General features: G+C 42.3%; 1 protein-coding gene across 22 annotated transcripts in view; it reads left to right on the forward strand.

The window, feature by feature from the left end:
- Window positions 1-22,160, forward strand: part of ptprk (protein tyrosine phosphatase receptor type K) — an 89,581-nt gene that overhangs the window by 64,883 nt on the left and 2,538 nt on the right. For 3 of the 22 annotated variants that reach the window (XM_046873592.1, XM_046873598.1, XM_046873596.1), the window contains 18 exons: window positions 388-493; window positions 2,452-2,725; window positions 3,409-3,445; window positions 8,841-9,015; window positions 11,432-11,461; window positions 12,661-12,821; window positions 14,297-14,332; window positions 15,553-15,564; window positions 15,951-16,132; window positions 16,218-16,305; window positions 16,455-16,618; window positions 16,771-16,788; window positions 18,778-18,814; window positions 18,953-19,050; window positions 19,974-20,090; window positions 20,182-20,336; window positions 21,687-21,822; window positions 21,943-22,092. In XM_046873592.1, the coding sequence (XP_046729548.1) occupies window positions 388-493; window positions 2,452-2,725; window positions 3,409-3,445; window positions 8,841-9,015; window positions 11,432-11,461; window positions 12,661-12,821; window positions 14,297-14,332; window positions 15,553-15,564; window positions 15,951-16,132; window positions 16,218-16,305; window positions 16,455-16,618; window positions 16,771-16,788; window positions 18,778-18,814; window positions 18,953-19,050; window positions 19,974-20,090; window positions 20,182-20,336; window positions 21,687-21,822; window positions 21,943-22,092 (1,976 nt within the window). The remainder of the gene's footprint in view (window positions 1-387; window positions 494-2,451; window positions 2,726-3,408; window positions 3,446-8,840; window positions 9,016-11,431; window positions 11,462-12,660; window positions 12,822-14,296; window positions 14,333-15,552; window positions 15,565-15,950; window positions 16,133-16,217; window positions 16,306-16,454; window positions 16,619-16,770; window positions 16,789-18,777; window positions 18,815-18,952; window positions 19,051-19,973; window positions 20,091-20,181; window positions 20,337-21,686; window positions 21,823-21,942; window positions 22,093-22,160) is intronic. The other 19 variants (XM_046873603.1, XM_046873604.1, XM_046873605.1 and 16 more) reach the window with 17 other exon arrangements.

Here is a 22,160-nt window from a genome sequence, read left to right on the forward strand (position 1 = left end):
TAACACGGGTGTGTTAGAGTTTACCGAGGTGTTCTAGCCGAGCTGATACGGAGTAGCACACGGGTGTTATACGGGGCGACTGGCATTCTAGAGTCGTTCTAGATTGTCTGGTGGTCTAGGGTAGCTAGAGCTGTTCTTGAGTAACAGGTGTTGTAGAGTTTGATGCGGAAACTCGAGCTGTTCTAGAGTAGCTAGAGCTGTTCTAGATTAACACAAGTGTTCTCGGGTAGCTACAGTAATTTAAATTAAAAAGTGCTGTGTAACTACATTTGTTCTAGATTAGCAGTTTCAGGAAGTGTGTGGATCGGCCACATCTCACACACACACACACACACACACACACACACACACACAGTCAGTGACGTTTGTGTATTTTTTCTGCTGTAGCTCCGATTCTGGAGGAGTACGATGGCACAGAGGCGTTCCTCAACGACACAGCGACCACCATCACCGTACTGCTCAAACCTGCACAGGCTAAAGGAGCTCCCATCAGGTGTGTGTGTGTGTGTGTGTGTGTGTGTGTGTGTGTGTGTGTGTGTGTGTGTGTGTGTGTGTGTGTAAGATACTTCTTATCTCCATTTCTCAATATTTATATAAATAATATAAGCGTAAGATTCTGTGATTTCTTGATTTGATGTGCTAATCAGCTACACTTTTCTGGAAAGATGTTCCACGAGATGTGGAGATTTTGTGCTCATCCAGCCACATGAGTGTTAGAAGGTAGGGTCAGGTACTGATGAGGGGATGTGAGGAAGCCTGGGGGTCCATTCCATTTCATGCCCATAGGGCTGGAGATCTAGAGCAGGAGATCTTCCACATCTTCCAAGCAATGGAAAGCGGAACTCCATGGAGCTGGCTTTGTGCACTTTGTGTCATGCCGGAACAGGTTCGGATGTCCTGGGTGAAGTGTCGGGACAATCCAGAGACAGGTTTGGGTTTGTGGGAACCTTTCAGAGAAGAATCACGTGTGGGTGGGAAAGTCAGGTGTCCCAACACTATTGGACGAATAGTGCACAGGTTTAAAAGAGAAATTGTTTAGAATTACATCATGGGGTATCAGTCGTGTGTGTGTGTGTGTGTGTGTGTGTGTATCAGGGATTAGAGCAGATATTGTTGACAGATTAAAGGGATTAATGCGTATCAGCATTGTTGAGTCTCGTGTCTTTGCTCTAAGCCCTGATTGGGATTCGGGCAGATTGTCGTCGTCGCCGCTTTGTGATTTATTAAATTCACTTCTCGCAGCTTCAGGTTTTTTTTTTTATTTATTCATTTATTTATTTCCTTTTCCGAATTATTTTATTATTTCTGTTTTTTTGTTTTTTTTTGCCGGTGTGCAATCTGTCGCCATGCCGATTTAGCTGCTGGGAGAGACAGACGGCCGTGTTGTTAACAGGAGAGCTAGTTAAGGTGTGTGTGTGTGTGTGTGTGTGTGTGTGTGTGTGAGACCATCTGCTGTGGTCATTTGTAACAGTTTGTCATTGACAGACAGACAGACAGACAGACATGGAACAAGTACGGTGTGTTTTAAAATATTGGCAGTCCATCTGTAGAAGTATTATGGGATGTCGGTTTGTGCTTCTGTTAAAATCAACTCTCGCTCTCTAACATGCGCGCGCGCACACACACACACACACACACACACACACACACACACGTGTTATTAGTTTAATCACATGGTTTTTAGTTAAGATATGACGGATATGAAATCAAATAGAAAATAGATAAAGGAAGACACAGACAGACAGACAGACTGGTGGATTGACAGACAGACAGACTGGTGGATTGACAGACAGACAGACTGGTGGATTGATAGACAGACAGGTAGACTGGTAAAGAGATGGACAGAAAGACTAGGGGATAGACTGACCAATAGGAGGACAGGCAAGACTGGTCAGTAGATGGACTAGTAGATAGAATGGTGGCCAGACAGACAGACAGACAGACAGACATACAAAGGGGTGTCTTGATGGATAGACCAGCAGGTGAACAGACAGACAGACAGACGTATAGACAGAGAGGCAGACAGGTGGATAGATTGAAAACTTGGTAGACAAACAACTATTGGCCAGGATTCATAGATTAAAAAGAGGGGATTGCAAAAGGGGAAAGAATGTGAGTGAGAGAGAGAGAGAGAGAGAACGACAGATGGGGAGATAAATCATCTTCATGAAATGTGTTTTTATTTATTTGGTTTCTTTCTTTTTTGCTGCATTTTCCAGAGAATGTTATTACTCTGTGTGTTTGTGTGTGTGTGTGTGTGTGTGTATTGTTGCCATGGAAAAATGTGGTGCTCTGTATTAATAAATAGGCTGATGTGGTGGTGATGATGATGATGATGATGATGATCTACTCGGCTGTGTCTGATTGGTATGATGATGATATTGGTGATGATGTAGATGATGATGATGATCTCCTCGGCTGCGTCTGATTGGTGTAATGGTTGTGTGGCAGTTCTTACCAGATCGTGGTGGAGGAACGGAGCCCTCACCGCTCACGCCGAGATGCCGGGGCTCTGGAGTGTTTCCGTGTCCCTGTGTCCTACCAGACGGCCTCCAGCTCCGGCTCTCCGTACTACTTTGCTGCAGAGCTTCCTCCCGGGAACCTTCCAGAACCTTCTCCCTTTACTGTGGGAGACAACAAGACGTACCGGGGCTACTGGAACGCTCCACTCGCTCCACGGAAGAACTACAACATCTACTTCCAGGCCGTGAGCAGTGTGGAGAAGGTACACACACCTATCAACATATATATATATATATATATATGCACATACATGCACACAAAAAGTGGGCATCGGGTACAGGTGGGCATTTATATCACAACGCATCGTTTTGAACATATTGGCATCTGTAAAAAACGATTTATTTCTATATAATTATCAGTAGATTTCAGATTAACATGGCAGAGGCAGAGCTGTAACTTCCTGCACACACAACAGGAACACAATTGTATTTCATGGTTTCGTTTTTATTTTTAGAATGCGTTCAAATCCACTGCGTTATAAATCTTTAATACATTATCAGGTGAGACATAAAAACAAATATTTATATAATTTTATATATATATATATATATATATATATATATATATATATATATATATATAGAGTATAAATTATTACATTAATTTTAATAGAAATTTTACATTTTAATTATTTTAATAATTTTTTTTATTTACCTCAAATTTATTAGTTTTTCAAATTTCACATGGTGTGAGTTCAAACCAGTTCTTGATCTTGATCTCGCAGGGTAAAAACACACACACACACACACACACACACACACACACACACACACACACCAAGTTAAAAAATCAGAAAAGTGTGCATCAGTCATGAAGTTAACCAAACCGTGTGTGTGTGTGTGTGTGTGTGTGTGTGTGTGTGTTACTTTTTATTTTCCTCCACAGGAAACGAAGACGCAGTGCCTGAAATTGGCGACTAAAGGTGAGGACCTGCTTTATTGCTTTCCATCCTGAGCTTCTCTTCAGAATAGCAGAAGTGGACGTATTGCTTATTTCCTGTCTCCTGCTCTCGATTCCACACGGACAGTCTGCCACACACACACACACACACACACACACACACACACACATGAGCGCTGTCGCCCTGCACTGAGAGCTTATTTGTGATCTCCGTGACATATTTGCTGGTGAAGCACCTCGCTCTGCTGATCCTCGGTTTTCACGGCTGCGTGAGGACGAGCTCGGCCCATCGCCATGATTTGTGCTTCATCAGAGATTTTCAATAATCCACACTTTTCATCTGTCGTCTGAAATATCAGACGAGTGTAGACGCGCTCCGGTTTCGCTCGTCTCCTCAAACCGTCGTGTAGCTCGGCTCGCTCTTCTGCTGCAGGCCAAGGAGCGCTGCTTATAAGCATGAACAGATGCTCAGTCCAACGTTCTAGACTGCATGACTTTTCCCGCATCTCTGTGTTCTCTCATCCTTCTTTATTTCAGTGTTCCCTCAACTTTGTGCAGTCCATCCCCGTGTTCACTCATCCCCATGTTCCCTGATCTCAGAGTTCCTTCATCCATGTGTTCCCTCATCCCCAAGTTCCTTTATCCTTGTGTTCCCTCATCCCAGAGTCCCTTCATCCCCGTGTTCCTTCATCCCGTGTTCCCTCATCGCCGTGTTCCCTCATCGCCGTGTTCCCTCGTCCCTGTGTTCCCTTATCTCTGAGATTCTTTATCCCAAAATGCCCTCATCCTGGTGTTCCCTCATCCTTTTGTTCCCTCCCATTTGTGTTCTCACATGATAGTGTTCTATCCTTCACTCCTGCGTTGCCTCAGTTCCATGTTTTGTCGCCCACATGTTCTTCATGCTACCACACATCTATTCCCTCTGCCCCATGGAAATGTAGGGACCTGGATGTAGTGATCCCCGGAAATCTCGGGTCCTCAGAATGTGGAACTGGGAGACGTTGAATATTGAGAATGTAGCACTTTGGTAATACTGAATCCTGGGGATGTAGGACCTTTAAATACTCTGGGAATATGACACGTATCATCTCCTGGGAACGCTGTATGTCCGGATCGTAGGTTGTTCTGAAAACAGGACGTGGATATTTACTGTGTTTACATACGCTTTTCTAGTCTTTTTCTGTGGAGTGTGTAGGTGATGTTCTCCGCTAGCAGCTCTGAAGGCGTTCACTGCTTTTGGCCCACTACATTGTTTAGCTAGCCGTGTGTTTGTTATGGTGTTAGCTCGGGGACATATGGTGCGCTAGTCAGACCGTTGTGACGCTAATGCGCACTCGTGATGCTACTCTGGGATTTTTTTTTAAGTGCAGTTGGAGGATTTTTGAAAGTGCTGTGGCTGGGAGATTAGCGAAAGTGCTGCTAGCTAATCCATAGCCAGCTGGACGAGCATTAACACGTAGCGGGTCTCCGGGGGGGACAAGCCGTGACGGGGACAGTCCATCTCATATGCTCTTAAAACTCTTAATCCTCTCCGAGTGTCACCTCGCTGATCGTCTGAGGGACGTGTCTTTTTAGAAGGTTTTTATTTTTATTGTGGCGCTGAAAGTAAAATTATTGACTGTGGAAATTGTGCAGAAGAACGCTGTCTGTCCAACACCGTCTGTCTGTCTGTCCAACACCGTCTGTCTGTCCGTCCATCTGTCCAACACAGTCTGTCTGTTTGTCTGGTTTAAATATTTTGGAAAAAATTCACATTGCTCTGTAGTTGTCCATGCTAGAGCACAGGTTAGCAAAAAAAAAAAAGATTCTTAAAATAATAATAATAATAATAATAATAATAAAAATAATTATTATTATTATTATATATTACAATAATGTTAAACTAATATTAAAATATTAAAAAAGTAATATTTAAAAACATTTTACATTTTTTTCCACTAATATAAATATTTATTTATTATATTTACTATAATAAACAATGTATATTTATAATTTGATATAGAAAATATCTAGTAAAACTAATTACTTTTTTTCTCTCCCGTGTACAGTCATTTTTAATTCGTACAATTGTTTTAAAAATAATAATAATTAAAAAATACATGTTCTGAAATTATTATTATTTTTATTATAAAAACAATGTGAGTAACAGAAACAGTGTTTAGTGATTTAAATGCTAATGTGGTGTAAAGCTGCTTAATCCTGATAGCGAAATGAAAATATTAATTAAAGCGTATGAATTGCTGCAGATGGAGAATCGTTTTCTTGCGTTCAGCCTGAACCGAATGTATCGATCGAAACAGATAATCCTCTTTTAGACTCGTAGCAACAGTTGCTTGAAGTTTTTTGCTAGCAGTAAACTTGGACTGGTCCAGATATCAGATATTTGAAATACACTTTATTGGGCAAATGTTTTGTGGACACCTCAGCACAAGATCCTGTGATTCCTGGGCTTCTTTCTGTAGATGTGGAGATTCTGTAAAGACGTTTTTGCATAAATTCTGTGGTGGTATTGAGATACTGTTAAGGTTATTTTTAATTTTTTGAAAATTCCATCATGAATATTTTGTGGAGATTCTGTGGAGGTTTTCTGGAGATTTTGTGGAAATTCTGTAGAGGTTTTCTGGAGATTTTGTGGAGGGTTTCTGGAGATTTTGTGGAAATTCTGTAGAGGTTTTCTGGAGATTTTGTAAAGGTTTTCTGGAGATTTTGTGGAAATTCTGTGGAGGTTTTCTGGAGATTTTGTGGAGGTTTTCTGGAGATTTTGTGAAGGTTTTCTGGAGATTTTGTGGAGGTTTTCTGGAGATTTTGTGAGGTTTTCTGGAGATTTTGTGAAGGTTTTCTGGAGATTTTGTGGAAATTCTGTAGAGGTTTTCTGGAGATTTTGTGGAGGTTTTCTGGAGATTTTGTGAAGGTTTTCTGGAGATTTTGTGGAGGTTTTCTGGAGATTTTGCTGAGAATTTGTGGAGGATTGTATTGATTCTGAGAAGATTCTGTTGAGGTTTTGTGGAAATTCTGTGGAGATGTTGTGCTCATTCAGCTAGTGTTAGTTAGAGTGTTAGTAGGGATGGTCAGGAACCGATGGAGGTGAGATGAGAAGGCCTGGGGTGCTGTTCACATTCATCCCATTAGGATCGGAGCTTTTTAGAAGGAGATCTTCCACATCATCGAACCTATGGAAAGCAGATCTTTATCATCATGCTGGAACAGGTTTGGGTCTTCTAGTTCAAGCGAAGCGATGATTCCATGCATCCAGTGACGTTCCGAATCGTAGATTTAGAGCACAGGTGTGTGTGTGGTGAGGTGATTGTTAGAGAGGGTGTTATCCTGCATAGAGAAGTCCTGAGAACAGGTTGTGGGTTCCATGTTCTCCGTCGTGGACAGATGGAGAGGAGTGGAGAATAGAGGAGGAGGAGGAGGAGGAGGAAGAGGGAGCTCTGAGCCCCGGAGCTGTACCTGACACATGGAATATGAAAGCGTTTGTTATTATAGATTTGCTGTTGTCATTAATTATTCTCCGTCTCTGGCTTTCTTGCGGGAGATAATGTAATAAAAGCTCGCAGCGCTCTCTCTCTCTCTCTCTCTCTCTCTCTCTCTCTCTCTCTCTCACACTCTCACACACACACACACACACACACACACAATTCGATGCGCTCCATGTCATGTAGCGTTAGCGCGAAGGGGGAAATAGATTTTCATTTTTTTTTTCTTTATCTCTGAAATGGATGTAATCCAATTTCATTTGAATTTCTTCCCGTATATTTTTTCTTTTTTCTTTTCTCTTCTCCGTCTCGTCTCGTCTCGTTTCGGCCGGCGTGTTTATGAGAGCTGACGCTGGTGTAAGTGTTTTGGCAGGAGTGAGAGGGATTTATGTCTGTACCAATACTCCACAACATCAACTCACACTCACACACACACTCTCTCACACACAAACACACACACACACACACACCTCAGGTCACCTTTTAACCCCGGTGTCATAATCCATTCCGAGGTGCACTTTATAACACCGAGCTCTCGCACCAGAGCTGCACTCTGTGTGTGTGTGTGTGTGTGTGTGTGTGTGCGCCCTGAACTGAACCTAATACACACATTTTCTTCTCCCTAAACATCTTTTGCATTTGATGCATCATCTCACACCAGCTCGCATCTGATCCCGATATTTTTTTTTTACAGAATGTTTGTTTGTTTATTTATGTATTTCTTTCTTTCATTCTTTCTTTCTTTATTTATTACTGTACTTTTTTAACCTCGTTAATTATTAAATTTTGCAAATTACAAGGATTTAAATCTACATTTTTATTTAATTTCTTTGAAGATAGCAATGTTTAAAGCAGGTTTGGTAGTTAACCCGTATTAGATAGGACCTCAAAAACCATCACTATGGTTACGGTGTGTGTGTGTGTGTGTGTGTGTGTGTGTGTGTGTGCGTACCACAATCAACCTGAACACTGAACATTGTTGCTCATAAGAACCGGAAATCAGGGATACTTGTGAATCCTATGGTCAGGTGTCCACAAAGTTTTGGTTTTATTTTGTGTGTGTGTGGACCAAGTAAAGGGAAAGTAGGCCGGGTGATTGAAATGTACTCACACACACACACACACACACACACACACACACACACACACACACACACACACACACGGGCCGGAGGAGGCCGTTTCGCACGAACACACGCCGCGCTACACAATAAGCACTCGGGTCGATGCTCACTGACGCTGCCGTAATGGTCTCATTGTTAGCTTGTAAAACACATTAGAGTGTATTTATGGCACACACACACACACACACACACACACTGCATTACGTGTGTGATTATTCACCATGTCTCTTTTGTGAGTGAAGTGTACAGGAGACATGCACTTCCTAATGGATTTGCGCGTTCTCGTCCACGTGACTGAGCAGTAACTCTAACGTGGCCTCTTCTTTGTTGGTTTTTTCGCTTGCTAGCGATCATAATTCAGGGGGTTAATATTCTAAATACTACATTTTTTACTACAAACGTATTTAATATTTATTTCGGTGAGCTTTCTGTAAGAAATTGTAGCTAGCGCACTTTGAATTTGACTAGCCATCCTTTTATACGCTGCATTTTTATTCTTGCTAGCTCTACTTCTTCTCCAATGGCGTTTTTAGCCGCCTACTTATTTTTGTCTTGGAATCTGACTAGCTAGCATGATGTGCTGTCATCCTAAGGAACAAAAGCGAATGCTAGCTAGCTCATTCTTCTCCAACGCGAATTTGCTGCTCGAGCGGCTAGGCTAGAGAAGAGTCGAGTTGTAAATGGCTAGTCAGCTCCGTAGGCCTTGTAGAGAACAATGTGCTAATGTGGCTAACTGGCGAGATTAGCATAATGTGTATTGTGAATAATGGCTAATATGTTCATGATGAATGACTGATGTGATTTTGTTCTCTGGGTTCCTTGGGTTCCTTCGGTCCTTGGTTCTCCGGTTCAGGAGCTACAGAGGAGCCGGAGGTGATTCCTGATCCGGCTAAACAGACAGACCGTGTGGTGAAGATCGCCGGGATTAGCGCCGCAGTGCTCGTCTTCATCCTGCTGCTGCTGGTGGCCATTTTACTGGTGAAGAAAAGGTGAGAATAATCTATCTGTCTATCTGTCTATCTATCTGTCTGTCATTCCCATGTCCATCACACACCTCTGTACAGCTGCTCGCTAACCACCGAGGGGTATTAAGCTGAAGTGTGTGTGTACAATAAAGCACAAGTTACTGTTCTCATCCCTACACTGATAGTTTTCCCCTCACTGCACGACTCCGTGTGTTTTACAGCTAAACTTCGTCGTCATGGAGACGCTAACGTTAAGCCTAACTCTCCACTTGTCCCCTAAACATAGAGAGATAGAGAGAGTGAGGAGTGAAAGAGGTGTAAACTCACGCACATGCTCTCACTTACTACTGTTGTTTAATATCGCCATCATGTGGCCATCTGTCCAACTGCAGCTCTCTCTCTCTCTCTGTTCAACTAATATGAATTTATAACATTATTGTGTGTGTGTGTGTGTGTGGATCTCTGTGGTGATGCATGTGTGTGTTTGTCTCGATGGTGATGTGTGTATATCAGTATAAGTGTCAGTGGTGTGTATGTTGTGTGTGTGTCTGTGTGTTGGTGTTGTGTATATGTTTTGTGCATGTGTGGTGGTGGTGTGTGTTTGTGGATGTGTCGGTGGTGCGTGTGTGTTGGTGGTGCGTGTTTGTGGATGTGTGGTGGTGGTGTGTGTTTGTGGATGAGTCGGTGGTGCGTGTGTGTTGGTGGTGTGTGTTTGTGGATGAGTTGGTGGTGCGTGTGTGTCGGTGTGTTGGTGAGGATCAGCTCGGTGTGGTTCAGTGTTGGTGTTGGAGTGAAGCTGGTGGTCAGATGGCTGGATGGAGACCATGTTGGATCTGATCCAGTTTTGATTCTTGCTTAGCGAATCGCCACACACTCCGACCTTTCAGCAACATCAACACAACTCCAATCAATACAAGTCAAACACACACCACAATGTTCACAATCCAGAGTCAGAGCTCATCTGCTCAAAACCTGCACTACTGATTTATAAACCCACACGAGCAGTGTGTTCTGCTGTTCTACAAACATCCTTCAACAGAGTCCCCCAACAACCAGAGTCCCCCAACAAACAGTCCCCAACCAGAGTCCCAAATGTAGTCCCTAAACATAGTCATTGTAGTCCTCAAAACATCAACATAATTCTCAACACACACTTCAACATAGTTCCAACAGGTCCAAACATAATCCTCACCATAGTTCTCAAAAGATCCAAAGAATTTCCTCCAAATATTCTTCAACAGATAGATTCATGGCTTTGAGTGCAGTAACACTGCCCCCTGCTGGACACAGCTGTAAACACAAACACAGTCCCAGGCTGCTGAAGGAAACGCATCCTGTATGGAAGCAGATCACGTTCCTGTCTTCTGTTTCACACTCATGAGCCCACACTAACGCTCCTCAGACACGTGCGAGTGTTTGTGCAGCTTTCCGATGGTCTTTGAGAGATACTGCATCTTTAAAATGGTGGTTATAACAGTGATGATGATGATTTTTATTTGCTTTTCTTTTATTTATTTTTGGGGTGGTGTTTTCCAGGACTTTCTTCCGCCTTCTTAATTGTTTCATTTGCAGTTGGTTTTGTTCACGATACTTTCTGGGTTTAATATTCATGACTCGGCAGGTGCGATCAGAAATAGCCTCAATGACGCATGTGCCAATTTTCGTGTTGGTGTGGGCGGAGCCATGTGAGAAAAAACATCTCCGCTGTAGACTATTTCCGAACCAACCAATCATGTAGGACGCCTTTGGATGCACAAAATCGTTGAACTAGGAGCCCCAAAGCTCCACGAAGATCTGCTTTTTATGGGTTGGATGTTGTGGAAGATCTCGAGCTCCAACCCTATTGGGATCGATTTGGAGCGCCCCCTCCTAGACCTCCTCACCTCCTCTTCTCCATCAGCTCCATGGAGCTTCTTATAAGAGCAAATCAAATGGGATGTTAAAAAGTAATATTTTTATTATTATAATAAAATACAAAAAAATAAAAATATTTCCAGTCAATAAATAAATAAATAAATAATATCATTAAATGCAGAACACAGACGCATCATGATGTTTTAGATCGCGATACGGATATCGTCCGCTCGTATCGTCCGTCTCTGATTTTTGAAGTTTTTTTTTTTTTTTTTTTTTTAAAAGGAAATTGGCACATGTTTCACTGCAGACGTTTCCAAAAAGATGAATGAAAGCATGGAGGGGTTTTTTGGTTATATATTTATTGTTGGTTGCAAAAAATAAAAAAATCAATAAATGCACGTGTTTTGTTAAATAAGAAATGATCTCAATCAATAAATGAAGCTCAGTTTGCTGCGTGTGTTGGACAAATAGTGTTTGCATTGACTTCTATATTCTTCATTGTGTTTTGTGCTGTTTTGCTTTTTTTTTTATTTAATTTTGTTTGTTTTATTTGTTTTTTTTTTTTTTCTCATGTGCTTGCCAGGAGGACCTACTATTCTTACTCATATTACCTGTAAGTAAACAGAACCCAGACCAAGCAGGGGGTTCGGTTCCAGCCGAGTCGTGGGCTCGTGGGGTCTCTGTCTCTCGGCTAGTTCCCGTAGTGTTTTAAAGATGCAGTATCCTTTTTTCAAGCCACTCGCTGCTCAACCAATTCACTAATTAACCAATTAACCAATCACGGCGAACCAGCCAATCACAGCCAGCCAATCGCAACCAGCCAGCCAATCACAACCACGCTGCCATGCCTCCGTGCTCTCCATGACCCGAGCGCTGTGTTAGTTGAAAAAAGAATGCTGCATTCATGTCTGTCTTCCATTTTTCTTTTTTTTTTTCTTCCATCGTCGTTTTTTCTTTGGGGTGTGTGTGTGTGTGTGTGTGTGTGTATTTTGGGTTGTCGCCACCACCACCATTCATCTCTTCACTCACCCTCTCGCGCACACACACTCCTACACACATTCATGTCACACGTGCGTGTTTCCGTCTCGTTGTTGCTGAAGAAAGTGCGGGTTCGGTATTGTCAGTGGAAAGGTGTTGCCATAGCGACGTACGGCGAGAAGGGAAGCTGAAAAGGTTTGAGCGTAAACAGGTGACATCACTAACTTTTACCTGGATCACTGAGAGAGAGATCTAAACCCCGCCCCCTTTACTCAGGGGGTGTGTGAGAGAGAGAAAGCAGATTGATGGGTGGAAAGAGAGAGCGGTAGATGGATAGATAGATGGATATATGTGCAGACTGATAGACTGATTGATGAATAGATAAATGGGGTGTGTGGGCATATGGATGGATAGACGGCTGGATGAAGGGAATGAGCGATAGAGGACCAGTTGATGGATGGAAAGAGGGAGATGGATAGATAGGTAGATAGAATAAATTAATGAAAAGAGAGATAAATAGACTGATGTATAGACTGTTAATGGGTAAATAATAGATAGATAGATAGATTTCTGTCCTCTCTCTCTGTGTGTGTGTGTGTGTGTGTGTGTGTGTGTGTGTGTGTGTGTTCTCAGCATGATCATGCACCATTTTGTTTCCTAAAGGTGTCTCCTGGTGTGTGTGTGTGTGTGGTCACTCACCTGTTGTGTGTGAGTGTGTGTGTGTGTGTTGGTGTCCTGATAACTGTTGGCTTTAATAATAATAATAATAATAATAATAATAATAAGAGGAAGAAGATGAATTTACTGAAAGACTTTGGGGCTGTGGTTTGTAAGGAAACTGGCGAAGAAGCGGAAGGACGCAGCGGGGAACGCCCGGCAGGAGATGACGCACATGGTGAACGCCATGGACCGGAGCTACGGCGAGCAGAACACGCTCCACACTGAGGAACCCGTCAGCGTCACCTTCATGGACTCGCACAGCTTCAACACCCGCTGTAAGGGAACATCCGTCTTACTCATTGTTCCCCCTGGTGGTTGATCAGGGAATAGCAATTCTAAGGTTTTCAAATACAATAAAGGTGCACATTCTTAAACATCACTTTATTACCGCTTTATCTGTGAAAAGCTGCTCAGAGACGAAGCACAGTACAAATCAGATGGAATTGAAGTCAGGTGTCCAAAAACTTTTGGCCTACAGTGTTGCAGTATGGAGTATCAGTTAAAAAGATAATAATAGTGTAAAGATGTGATTGTGTGTGTGTGTGTTTGGTGAACTAATCATTTTTTTAAAAAAAGATTTCTTATCATTTGATTCAGAATCTAAACACACACACACACACACACATACCAGGAAACCCACGTAGGTGTGAAAATGTTTCGTTTTCTACAGAATACAATGTTTTCGATGTTTTTTTTCTTCTTGTTGTGGTTTGTCTCTGGGGTTTTTTGCCGTTTTGTGATTTAAAAAAATCATATAAATGAATTGAAGTAAATTTACATTCAGAATGAAATTGATCGAGAAGGTGTTAAATTGGGGACATGTTCTAGAGCGTGAATGGGATGGGCGGAGCTACAGGGTCGGGGGTTGTCTCGGGATCAGCGTCATTTCACGAGCAGTCAAGGAGGATTTTGGCGTTTCGAGAATCCGTAGGCTGCAAGTCAGAGATCTTCTGCAAAGATTTGAAGAATCTGATGATCTTGAGATCCTGAAATGATTCTGTCTAAAATGTAGCTAGAGTTTTTTTATATATATAATATATATATATATATATATATAATATATATATATATATATATATATATATATATATATATAATTTAGATAAATATTTTATATGTAGGTGTTTTTATGGTGTGTGTGGGGGTGTGTATTTATACACAGAGTGTATACACTCACTCTGCTGGCTACATAAATCTTTTCTATAGATTTCTAAAATATTTATTTTCATTCTATTCTATTGACCCTAGTCTAAATAATAATTAATAATAATCTTGTCTAAAATGCTTTAAAGCTACTAACATTTTAACAGTTTAATTTCAGATAGAAAACTGATTTTATATATATATATATATATATATATATAAAAAGTGAAACAATCCATAAAATTTATAATTTATGACACAAAAAACCTTCGGCTGCAATTGGATCATGTGCAAATATCTTTTCGAGATCATCAGCTTTTAATCTTTGCGGAAGATCTCAGACCTGCGGCCCACAGTGAAATGATGCTGATCCTGAGACAATCATCAACTCTCTCTTTCTTTCTCTTTCTATCTTTATATCTATAGAATGTGTTTTGAACCTCATGTATTGAGAAAAGTTCAATTATTCAAAAATATTCATTTCATTGATTTTTAAGCTTCAATCGAGATTCCCACTTTATCTGATGAGTTTTAGTGAATTGTGGATTTGTACATGAATCTGAAGCTCTGTCTGAGTTCTGGATCTGTATGATGATTATTATTGCAGTGCCCAACGATCCGCTCGTGCCCACGGCGGTGCTCGGTGAGGATTTCATGTATGATTGTTGTTTGTCGTTGCCTCCCCGTGTATCAGCGACGTTCCACTCCAACCTTCTCCATTAACTTCATTATAAAGCTCAAGCTTTTTAAACCCATGGCTTCATTTAGACCTCGCTGATACACGTCCTGCATCGCATTTCCCATCATCCCCTGGCGTGTGACCCCCGTGTTTACAGAGTGTCAGATGATGTGAGACCCTTCACCCTGATATCGTTTAGTTTCAGTCAGAGATCAAACAGAACCAATAATAATGTGAACTGGTGATTATTGATTATTTATTAAATTATGCTCAGTTTAAAATATTACACACTAAAAAAAGACACTTTCTGTGAACATGTGGTCCGTGGTGTCTGTAAGTGTGTATACACACGCACACACACACACACACACACACACACACACATTATTTATATATATATATATATATATAAAAATGAAGGTTTACACACAGGCACAGAAACAAAAACAAAAAAAAACTGTTCCTGTGATCGAAGTGTGTGTTTTGAACATTAGTATTAACAGAATATTTAAAGACAAAAGCCTCAAGAAACAACTTTAATCCATAATCTGGCGAAACACACACACACACACTAATCTCATGGTCGTGTGTGTCTCCTCTGAGACACTCCTTACTTTTAACAAAACAAAAAATGTAAGTGACAGACAGCAAGTTCACACTGTTCCAGCCAGCAGACATCAAACTATCAGATCACAACACACTCAACATGATACGACATGCCTGACAACACACACACACACACACACACACACACACAGGATGTGCTATAGTTCTGGGAACTCGCCACAAAGCATGACAGAGTGATTTATGAGAACCTTTTGCATTTACTTTCTCTCTCACACACACACACACATATGCGTGCACGCACACACACACACACACACACACGTATCCCAAAGTATTTGAGGTTATTTTATATATTAATAAAACAACTAAATATTTAATAATTACATTTTAATATTATTTATTATAGTAAACGTGTGTGTGTGTGTGTTATATGTGGTCCCCATAAACACAAACACACACGTTCAGGGATGGTCTTAGGGGTGTGTGTGTGTGTGTGTTGCGGTGCTCATCTCATCCCTTTCTCACTTGGTCACCTTTGGTGGTTGAATATTAAGTGTTAAGTGTTTATGAGGACCTGTTTTAAAAATCACCCTCTCTCTCACATGCTGACTGAAAAGTACCCATAACTGGTGAGTACACACACGCACACGCCGCACACTTGTGAGAGTTTGGTCATGGTGAGAGTATGGACATACGCACACACATCACACACTTGTACACAAAAACACTTAGTTGTGTTACACTTACACACTTTAGATATTCATCTAATACACAATAAAACTAAAAGAAATATTTAAATCAATAAAAAAATATTAAAATATTATTACAAAAATTTAGGTGTCATTTCTAAATACATAAAATAACTCCAAATACACGGGGATAAGTGTGTGTGTGTGTGTGTGTGTGTGTGAAATATCTGCTATATTATTTGCTTGTATCCAGTTTCAATTTTATGTGGGCAATAATATGGAGTTGTATAGAATGTACTGAATGCTGTGTGTGTGTGTGTGTGTAGATGAGAACCATGCAGCAGCAGAGAACAGCAGGTTGTTGGATGTTCCTCGGTTCCACTGTGAAGGAACCGAGTCTCCGTATCAGACAGGGCAGCTCCACCCCGCCATCCGAGTGGCAGATCTGCTGCAACACATCAACCTGATGAAGACCTCCGACAGCTACGGCTTTAAAGAGGAGTACGAGGTGAGATCTCACACACACTAGGTGTGTGTTTATGTGTGTATATATGTCTACATGACAACGTGGGTGTGTGTGTTACTCTGTACAGAGTTTCTTTGAGGGTCAGTCGGCGTCGTGGGACGTGGCCAAGAAAGAGCACAACCGAACCAAAAATCGCTACGGCAACATCATCGCCTGTGAGCAATTCCCTCTTTTGTCATTCAGTTGAATGGGTGTTCATGATGGAAGGATTTCAGGAAGAGAGAAATAGCTATTTATTTATTGTTTGTCTAGCCGTCATCCGTCCATCTATCTCTCGTAATGAGTGTGTGTGTGTGTGTTGCAGATGATCATTCTCGGGTGATCCTGCAGCCGGTGGAAGACGACCCCTCGTCCGACTACATCAACGCCAACTACATAGACGTAAGTGGCGCTGTGTGTCCCTCCTCCTCCTCCTCCTCCTCCTCCTCCTCGCTTGGCGAAGGTGTGAGAAACAGCTCTCCCTCTCTCGTATGTCAGCATGCGTTCCTTCTCCAGATTTATACACGATTCGATTCTTACCGTTTTCTTTCTCTTGCCTTCGGTTCGAGGTTCTGCTCGAGACTCACTGACTCATCTGTTGTGCTCTCTCTCACTCTTACGCTCTTGATTTTGGGCCCTAGATTTGGCTGTACAGGGATGTAAGTAATTTTTCACTTCCTGTAGGACACACACACACACACACACACACACACACACACACACACACACACATATATATACACACAATCATGACCCCCTTTAAAGCTTTTTAAACATCTGCATGGTGACTGCATGGCTTTTCTCCTCTATAACACATCTATTTATCTCTCTCTCTCTCATTTTATCTCTCGCTCTCCCTCCATCATCACGCCTTTGTGTTCCATCGTTTTCTCCATAACGCCATCACACACTCATAACACGCCTTTATCTCGTTGCTGTTTTTGCCGTTCGGAAAGGTGCGAGTCGATTAGGGAGGAGCACTTGAGCAATGTTGCTAGCCCCGCCTCTTGCTCCACCCCCAACCTGTAAACCGCCTCCTACTCAGATCACTGCTGGAAGACACATATTTTGAGGAGATTTCAGCGGAGGAAAATATTTACAATATATTAGATTTCGTTCTAAATCAGTATCGCTAGCAACGAGCATTATCGCTCTAGCGGCCAACAACTTTAGTGTATCTACAGACAGTACAATCCCGAAACATGCTTACACCAAAACTAGGAACTCTGTATACTAAATGTGAGGAGGTAAGAAGGTACAGTAACAGTATAAAATCTGGACACACCACCTTCAGTGTTTTTCTTTGTTTTTAATATTTTGAACATTGTACATTAATAATGAAGAATCCAAACTATGAAATGCCTCATTGTGCTACTACAACCACTGTGCAATTTTATATTATGCGAAGAATCTCTGCAGTCTTTAAAACCATCAAACACTATGATGAAACTCTCATCAGGACCATCCCAGGAAAAAGGAAGCCTAAGAGCTACCTCTGCTGCAGAGGATAAGTTTAAAGAATTACCAGATTAACAGAAACACTTCTTGGAGTTCAAGTGGCAGACATCTTTCACCATCTTCTGTTCAGAGGAGACTGCGTGAGTCAGGCCTTTTATGGACAGAACAGCAAGCAGAAGAAACTTGCTCGAGCCAAGAAACACATGAAACGGACATTAGTGCACCATCAGTGGAAATCGTTATGTAGATGGTTCACAGAGGACGGTTCTTGAACGTGTGGTTCCAACTGTGAAGCATGGAGGAGGAGGTTTGATAATGTGGAGGTGCTTTGCTGGTACCACAGCATTTTGCAAAGACATGCAGCCATCCCATCTGGTTTACACTTACAACAGGACTATGACCACAAATACACCTCTGGGTTCTGGAAGAGCTTTTAGTTCAAAAAAAAGAGTGATTGAGAGCTGCATCAGATGGACCCTGTCCTCCACAATCACCTTATCTAAACTGAGATGGTTTGGAATGAGTTGGACCAAAAAGTGAAGGAAAAGCAGCCAACAAGCACTCCAGATTGTTCGAAAACCATTCCAGGTGATGACCTCATGAGGCTGAGAGTGTTTGAAGTTGTCTCTATGCAGAAATGTGGTGACTGAAGAATCGAAAATATAAAATGTATTCTGGGTTTAACTTTTTTTTTTTTTTTGTAGTTCACATTCTTAAGTATTAATGTACACTGAAAGAGGCGTGTCCAAAGTTTTGATTGATACTGTATAGTAAAAGCGTACAATCTTTTGGAGGCAGTTAAAATAAATGTATCCACAGGCAGGTTTTACCGACGAGCCTGAATACTGCTGATGTGCCAGTGTTCGCGTTTAGCCGCGATGTACTGCGGTAAATAACGTGGCTGATTAGAAAGCGTTGGTCAGTGGGAGCTGATTCAGAAGGACGTACGGCTCTATAATAATGCGATTATGGGGTAAGGAAGTGCTGAATGTGCGGCTGAAGAGAGGCGAGGCGAGGCTCGGTGTTAGACAGTCGTAGCATTCGGAGTAAACGGTGTAGAAAGGCCTGAGTAATGGGGGCAGAGTGCTGCTGATGTGCTGACTGTGTGCTTTAGTAGACAGCTTGGGTTGAAAAAGCTTTTTCTTAGTCTCCTGTTGTGTGTGTGTGTGTGTGTGTGTGTGTGTTCACAGGGCTACCAGAGGCCGAGTCACTACATCGCGACACAAGGTGTGTACAATGTGGATGTACAATTCTGTACCTTGCTCTTATACACAAATGATCAATCGGACCTGGATGTTCAGGAATTAGGATCAAAGATTATAGAAATGAGTCTTTTGTTCATGTCTCCGCCAATGTCTCCACCAGGTCCTGTCCACGAGACGGTGTACGATTTCTGGAGGATGATCTGGCAGGAGCAGTCGGCGTGTATCGTCATGGTAACCAACCTGGTGGAGGTGGGACGGGTATGTTGTTCTATTGCCTGCTGAGGAATGATGGAGGCCATGTTGTTTTTGTTGTTTTTTTTTATTATTTGTGCATTGTGCGTGCAATGTGACGTGACGGCCTCCGAAACCGCTGCAACCCTTTGACGAGGCGACGCCGCCAGTGGAAACGATGTAGAAAACGGTTTGATCTTATTGGGCTGCACTTCAAAAAGGAAAAAAAAAAATATACCTGCACCCCACTGCATTAGAACAACCAAAGGCTATTTCCTGTGATCAAGACCAATCTGGCAACCAGAGCCGTACAGAACCTAGAGTTGGAAATAAGAGCGCTAGAAACTTCTCAAAGGGTTGCCGTGGCGTGCCTGCGAGAGCATGATTGCGCCCGTGACGTGTGGTTGCATAAAAGTCAAGCAATACACTGATGTTACAATACAACATGGATTTGGTACAGCTAGTGATAAGCTTGCTAGCTGGCTAGGTAGGAACCATGCATCCTGCTTAGCCACAGCGTTTGGAGAACTAGCATGCTAAGTCGTGTTTGTTGACTTGCTCATTATGTGTTTGTATCTCGCCACCGTGAGCGATGAAGCTGATTTTCCTCCATCCGCTCCAGTCTGAGAGTTTTATTCACCACATCATTGCATTTTTACCTACTCAAGCATCATTAAGGACATTTTATCCATTTCTTGTTACATTTATTCAGCTTCAGTTCATGTTGGCTCTAAAAACTCGTTCCATCGCCTCTGACACTGGAGACTCCTTTAATTAGTGAGCACTCGTATTAGAGCCCCCGTGTCCCAACATGCCTTTCTTACCACCTTCTGACCAATCAGAGAGCGCAGAGTTCCACGGTGCTGTGGCGGAGGTGCTCAGGTCTCAGTCAGTGTGATGTGATATGAAATCGCACAGGTCAGGTTCTGACCCGCTTCTTCCTGCTCCAGGTGAAATGTTATAAGTACTGGCCGGATGATGCAGAGGTGTACGGGGACTTCAAGGTGACCTTCGTGGAGGTAGAGCCGCTGGCCGAGTACGTGGTGCGCACTTTCACTCTGGAACGGGTGAGTAAGACACGGGCCGCACTCTTACACCTGAACACACAAATACACACACACAATATAATCTGACGTGTGTGTGTCTCGCACCCAACAGAGGGGTTTTAATGAAGTGCGTGAGGTGAAGCAGTTCCACTTCACCGGTTGGCCGGATCATGGAGTTCCCTATCACGCTACAGGCCTGCTGTCTTTCATCCGCCGCGTCAAAATGTCCAACCCTCCGACTGCAGGCCCCATCGTAGTGCACTGCAGGTACACACACACACACACAGTGGGAAATCTGCGCCCACTGCTGGCTTCTTCACTTGTGCATTTCCTGTTGCATGTATCTTATGCTGGCGTGTGGGTGAGAGAGCGTGCCTCCTGCAGAACAGCAATGCAGACAAACCCACTTCCTGTGCTACACACACACACACACGTCTTGTGTTGTATTGTTAAACAATATAAGTCAGAAGTTTGGACACGCCTTCTTCAGTGGGTTTCCCCCTCCCCCAAGAGAACAAAAAATACAAACTATGAAAGAACGATGTAGTAAACAAAAATGCGTTAAAGACCCCAGACGTGTCGACTGCTTCTCCTTCACTCATCTCAAACCATCTCGCCTGGATTCAGATGGGGTGATTGTGGAGGACAGGGCCATCTGATGCAGCACTCCATCACTCTCCTTCTTGAACAAAAAGCTCTTCCAGAACCTAGAGGTGTGTTTGTCTTGTTGGAAAACAAATGATGGTCCTACTGAGTGTAAACCAGACGGGACGGCTGCATGCCGCTGCGGAATGCTGTGGAAGCCATGCTGGCTAAGTGTGTCCTCGATTTAGACTAAATCACCAGCAAGGCAAGGCACCTCCACACCATCACACCTCCTCTTCCATGCTTCACACTGGGAACCACACATTCAGGAAGTGTCTGCTCACCCTCTGTACATCTGGTACACTAATGTCCATTCCTTGTGTTTTTTAGCCCAACAAGTTTCTTCTGCTTGCTAATGGTTTCCGTACCGCAAGTCGACCATAAAGATCCTGAGTCTCACAGTCTCCTCTAAACTGTGGCTGCTGAAACATGTCTGCCACTTCAACACCAAGAAGCATTTATTTAAATCTGTTGTTTTTGACAGTGGTAATTCTAATAAACTTATCTTCTGCAGCAGAGGTAGCTCTTTAATAGGAAGGTCTTTATGAGAGCCTGTTTTATTATAGTGTTTGAGTTTATTGGAGACTGTAGAATTTCTTGTTATAATATGGACTACAGTAGTTGTAGTAGTACTGACAGGGCTGTTGACTGAGAAGCATATATACATACAATCTTCTGCAGCAGAGGTAGTTCTTGGTTTTTCTTTGCTGTGGAAGGTGCGTCCAAACTTTTTTGACTGGAAGTTTTGAATAAATAAAAAATTATTATAAAAAAAAAGGGATTGTAATGTTATTTATTTTTTTATAATTATTTTTATTAATTACATTTTAAACAAATCTTCAAATTTCCACTAATAAAAATCACTAACTGTAATTGAATCTATTGTTTTAATTTATATTATTAAGAAGACATTTGTAAGATTTTATGGATGTTGTGATGCTGATGATTGTGATGTCACTTCCTGTTTGTCAGTGCGGGGGCAGGCCGTACAGGATGTTACATAGTGATTGATATCATGTTGGACATGGCGGAGCGCGAGGGTGTTGTGGACATTTACAACTGCGTTAAAGCGCTCCGCTCACGACGCATCAACATGGTGCAGACCGAGGTGTGTATACACACACACACACACACACACACACACACACACACACACACACACACACACCTTCTCTCCATACATGTCAGACAGGTCTTTAAACTGAATGTCCGTGTGTGTGTGACTCAGGAGCAGTACATCTTCATCCATGATGCTATTTTAGAGGCTTGTCTGTGTGGAGACACCGCGATCCCCGTGTGTGAGTTTAAAGCGGCGTATTACGACATGATCCGCATCGACTCCCAGAGTAACTCGTCCCACCTCAAAGATGAGTTCCAGGTAACTAACACACACACACACACACACACACACGTATCATCATACAACTTGCTGTATGAGAGTCAAAT

This window comes from Silurus meridionalis, chromosome 18 (genome assembly GCF_014805685.1).
Source record: "Silurus meridionalis isolate SWU-2019-XX chromosome 18, ASM1480568v1, whole genome shotgun sequence".
NCBI lineage: Eukaryota > Metazoa > Chordata > Actinopteri > Siluriformes > Siluridae > Silurus > Silurus meridionalis.